Consider the following 4,977-nt stretch of genomic DNA (forward strand, 5'->3'; position numbering starts at 1 on the left):
CGAACGGTATATGCCTCCTGAACGTATTAAGTATTTGTTCATGTTGTAACTGACATCGGTTTATCTCAGAGAGACGGCGTGCTTATCGATGATTCCGCTGACCTCATACTCAATCGCTGCGATGACCAATTAATGAAAGGAGAAACTAAACATTTGATCGTGGTTCTCAGTGTTCCTATTGCGTATCCACGCCCTGGTATTGTTGCACTCCTTTCTTAGCAAAATTATCATATTTCACTTAGAATAGATCAGTGCTAACGACAAGCATTGCTAGGCGTGGCTTGAGAATGTTTTCTCGAGTCGGGCGAGTTATCCCGTAAAAGCACTTGGGCGGGCGGGAATATTTGGAAACCTCAGAGATAGGTTTGATGTGGATACAGAAACGATTGATAGCCAATGGACCTCCAAAGCACATAAACTCGAGCGTAGCTGGCTGATCGAGGACCTCCAAAAACTCGCTGCAGATAAATCTGTGCGAATAACTATCCTAGGGTACGCCTGAGCTTTTCTAACATAAAATCTAGTCTGTGTCCAAAGACTAACACTCAGTCACAGAGGTGACGCTCAAGTCGCAGCGATTGGACAGTTCTACTCCAACCCCAAGCTACAAATCCCCAAAGATCAGGACTACAGATATATACCTAATGTGATATCTTCGTCGATTGTTAATGCACCCGCATCGGAAATGGTGGTGGATGCTCTCAATAAACGAAACAAGGTTCACTTTCTGGATACGAAAACGATGGAGGACATGCGAGAAATATTTGCGTTTGATGTTGATGGAAAGTCGCGAAGCAACAAACGCCTCCTTCCCAGAAGGAACTGGTGTTCTATTCGAGAATATACTCCTGGTGAGTCTTCTAATAAAACTTGATGTAATTACTGTGAGTGAAATTCAATTCGTCTAATATAGCTTGTTTTCAGGGTCTACTCCACCACAGACACCTACGGAATCGGAACCTCCCAGTCTACTGGAGAACCGCCCTGGAAAGTTGATGAGATCCCTATCCCTGTCTAGGGGCGATGGAAAACCTTCATCTCTGCTTCGGAAACTATCTCAGCGAGGCGGACCGCCACCATCTCGCAAACTCTCGTTACGCGGATTCGAGAAACGCCGTATGAGCTATGACGGCTCCCCTTCTACCGCTACACACGCAAGAGATAGTTACTTCCCACCGCAACCCCAAAGACTCATGACGGCCGGAAACCAACAGACCGACGACACAACACAACCACCGCGACACCCAAATAAGTTTCTCCGTCGTCGTACGGACCTATCGGCCAAGGAAATAAAAGAAGAAGCAAAGGGCGGAGCCTTCCGTTTGAAAAACTTCATAAATGTGGAAGGGGGCCTTGATATCACGTTGAACTGTGAGACGAACCCACGAGACCCGGCGGGAATCACGCATCCGTATCGAGTGCTGGTACCTGCGCTGCGGTTCGAGGGCGATTTCGAACCGAGTGAGCCGCGGGTGAAGAAGCATTGGTGGAAGATTAGTCGGGGGAGGAAGAAGGCTGAGCAGCATAGTAATGAGGAACAAGTTGGGAGTGAAGCCCTCATCCAGCCAGTTGAAGATATGGGCCAAGGACAAAGCCATGGGCATGGTCAGAGCCTTTCTGGCCAGAAATACGAACAGGAGGGCCCCAACCACATGGCACGGCATCCTCTAAAGAATCACGATAATGATTATGATGATGGTTACGATGATAATGATGATGATGATGATGATGATGATGAATACGATGATGAGGTCGGATTACCACCATTACCGCAGCCGCCACCAGCGGGTGTCCAGTCAGTTTCTGCGCCATCTGGTGGCCTGGCTACGCCTCAACCCAGAAAGAAATGGCTTGGAATCATTTAGTGTGTTTTTTTAAACTCTTTATTTTCTCTGAATCTATGTTTGCTATTGCTTGTTTTATGTTGGCCTATCTGCGATTTTTCTTCCAGTTTCTGCTTTCCTGCTAATGACGCAATATGCGTGGTTTTTAACCATGGTTCATATTGAACTCGATTTGACAGGAGGATGGCGTTGATGCCCTGGCCACTGGTCATATGTGAGGAATTAGCATGTTAAAAATTTATTGGAATTAAGTTGCCAAATCCCCACTTAAGTTTCAACACGAGAATTATAAAGGGGTATGAGTTCATCACTTTTTGAACGTTCCGGTAGCTATCTAAAAATATTTGACAAGATAGATCTTGGCGACCCTGTCCCATTCTCTGAAACAAGCTGCGAAACGCCTCTCCACTGCGTTCACCTTATATGTATATGTACATATGCAGTACGGAGTAATATATTCCTTTCTCAGCTTAGTTTGGTCAAGAAACTCGTGAAACGCTGCATGTTGGTCTGAATTTCTGTCCAGTTCACATGAAGCACAGATGGGAGGGAGTCTCTGACTGACGCCGACCCTGATCATGATGACGCCAAGGTAAATAATTGACTAACACCAGCTTTTGTATATAAATATAATTCTTAACGTTCTTAATTGGTATTTTAGTGATTTGAAAACCGTTTAAAAGGTATTACGACGCATGGGATTAGGAGCGGTGTTTCATTGGGTGAAACTCTTTTGCAAAGTAGATAAGCCCAACGGGATTAGATGGTGCAAGGGGACTGAGTGTGTGGAAAGTATCCCGAACGCTGTACTCCGTAGGTGCATTTTAGATGGGTGTGCGCGGACCTCAGCCTGGACCATGGCGGCAAGTGGGCCAGGCCATGCTAAACCTTAGTACTTTACGCTTTATAATAGTTCTTAGGCGGAGTGAACAAACGCACACCTGGGGAAACAGTCTAGGCCCAATGCTCAAAAATATCTAGGTAGGTTTATTTACACATAATTCGGCTGATTGGTGTTCCATTGAATTGCATGTTCCTCCTGAATAGTATTGACCTGGCGGGTGGCGAGTGGGGCGTGTGGTACCTCTATTTATATGAACACCTAACCTAACAAGTACCTCCCCATACGAAATTAGCATGGGTGGTACAAACTAGCTATAGTGTGGGCAGGTTCGTGAGCTAATAATATTTTTGCAAGCTTGTACTAGATAGTATAGTAAACATTTTCATACAAAACATCATGGAGAAGATGCATTGAGTTTGAGGCCGTGCCCAATTTGGCCTTCCAAAAGTCCACTCGCCTCTTCGAAAAGGGAGGTATGGTTGCGGGTAAAAGTCAAGTAAAGGCCCTTGAATAGTCCTGGTCGTTCCCATACCCTCGAATGGCGTGACGCCTGGTAACATGAAAAGCGTGCCCATGGAGGGTTCCCCGATGACGCACATGGATTGCCTTGCCTATTTCTTGCTCCCGTACTTCCCATAAATAACCCTTCATTCCCGAATTTTGAGAGGATATTGGATGAAATATATATATATATATATATATATATATATATATATATATATATATATATATATCTAAAGGATAGTATATATATATATCTAAAGGATAGCTTTGTACTTGACTTAGCGATCACGGCAGAAAAGGGACGCACAAATTTAGACTGGATGTATGGAATTAATGAACCTGTCATTCCATTCTTTTGATCAATCAACTTGAACCGCCCCTTTTCCCCTGGTAAATGACCCACACTCGTTAAGCGCTCACATACCTGAGGCTTCTGTTTCAGCACCCGGATGCGGGAGAAGATGTAAACGGGTTAATTACCATATGCTCCAACATTCAAGATGAGGAATCATATGGCATCTGGGTGGTTCTACTCGCCCGCTCAGATAAAACGGTATTGCGCGTCGAGGATTTCGAGTCTCAAGCCGCCAGAGGTAATACACCTTCATCACGCATTTCTTTTATAGCCTCTCATATATCGGTATGAGAACAGCATGCCATGCTAAGGCTAACATCTCTCCGCTTCTGTAGACCAAGTTGAGAAACCCATATCATATCATTCGCGAGCTAAACCGGCAACAATGGCTGTTTTTCTCAGCTGGGTTTCTCTCATGGACTTGGGCCGGCGTCGACTTTTTCGTGGTTTCTTTATGTGTCACGGAGATTGCGCAGGCATTTCAGGTCAATGACTCTGATGTTTCGTGGGTTAGTAAGGAAGCCCTGTGTGATAAAAATAAAAACGAAAAGAAAACCCGAAAACCCATACACCTTCGTGTTCTGGCAATTTTCGTCATTATTCTCACAATTTTTTCGGGCGACAGGCGATCACGGTAACGCTGATGCTTCGCCCTGCGGGGGCGTTCATCTGTGGAGTCTGCGCAGACCGCTATGGACGGAAATGGCCGACGATCGTCAACCTGGTTCTGTTCGTGGTTCTGGAGTTGGCTGGCGGGTTCGCTATTAATATGCGGCAGTTCCTGGCCATCCGGGCCTTATACGGCATTGCCATGGGAGGTAAATATATAAGAGAAACCTCCCTGCAGGTTTGGCGAATATTTCGAAACCATCGCGTTTAACCACTAACTTTTCACATTTCTCACTGCTAGGCATATTCGGATCAGCTGCCGCGACAGCTCTTGAGGACCTCCCGTATGAAGCGAGAGGTATAATGTCCGGATTATTCCAACAAGGATACGCGTTGGGATATTTGATTTCCGCAACTTTGTACAGTGCATTTGTGCCTACTACACCGCACGGCTGGAGAAGCTTGTTCTGGGCCTCCGCAGGGCCGCCCGTCGTCCTCATCATCTTTCGCTGGTATCTGGCAGAAACCAACCATTTCATAGCCATGAAAGCTGAGCAAGAGGCGATGACGAGCGCCGAATCTTCAACGGAGGAAGTTAACAAGGGCAGCCATTCAGGTCTGCGCACGTTCTTCTATGACGGGACACGCGCATTTCAGGAAAACTGGGTGCTCTTCCTGTACATGGTCCTGATCACGTCGGCGTTCAATTTCTGCTCTCACGGTAGTCAGGACCTCTACCCGACCTTCCTTAAGGGAACAGGTAGGTACGTCACCGGGCGGCCACCACAACGATCACCGTGGGTGGGGTTCAAATCGGCTCC

The 4,977-nt window shown here is 46.3% G+C and overlaps 2 protein-coding genes across 2 annotated transcripts; both read left to right on the forward strand.

Annotated features, from left to right (window-relative positions):
- Nucleotides 1-10: 10 nt before the first annotated feature.
- HCAG_07009 (predicted protein) lies at nt 11-1,865 on the forward strand (the record flags this gene model as incomplete). The annotated part of the gene is made up of 5 exons (XM_001537537.1): nt 11-23; nt 171-196; nt 275-492; nt 550-851; nt 925-1,865. The coding sequence occupies 5 exons, from the start codon at nt 11-13 to the stop codon at nt 1,863-1,865; spliced, it is 1,500 nt and encodes a 499-aa protein (XP_001537587.1).
- An 836-nt stretch (nt 1,866-2,701) lies between these two features.
- HCAG_07010 (predicted protein) lies at nt 2,702-4,697 on the forward strand (the record flags this gene model as incomplete). The annotated part of the gene is made up of 8 exons (XM_001537538.1): nt 2,702-2,711; nt 2,981-3,014; nt 3,062-3,161; nt 3,635-3,832; nt 3,883-4,056; nt 4,173-4,365; nt 4,458-4,514; nt 4,582-4,697. The coding sequence occupies 8 exons, from the start codon at nt 2,702-2,704 to the stop codon at nt 4,695-4,697; spliced, it is 882 nt and encodes a 293-aa protein (XP_001537588.1).
- Between the last annotated feature and the right edge of the window lie 280 nt (nt 4,698-4,977).

Source organism: Histoplasma capsulatum, genomic scaffold (assembly GCF_000149585.1).
Source record: "Histoplasma capsulatum NAm1 scaffold_8 genomic scaffold, whole genome shotgun sequence".
In the NCBI taxonomy this organism is placed as follows: domain Eukaryota; kingdom Fungi; phylum Ascomycota; class Eurotiomycetes; order Onygenales; family Ajellomycetaceae; genus Histoplasma; species Histoplasma mississippiense.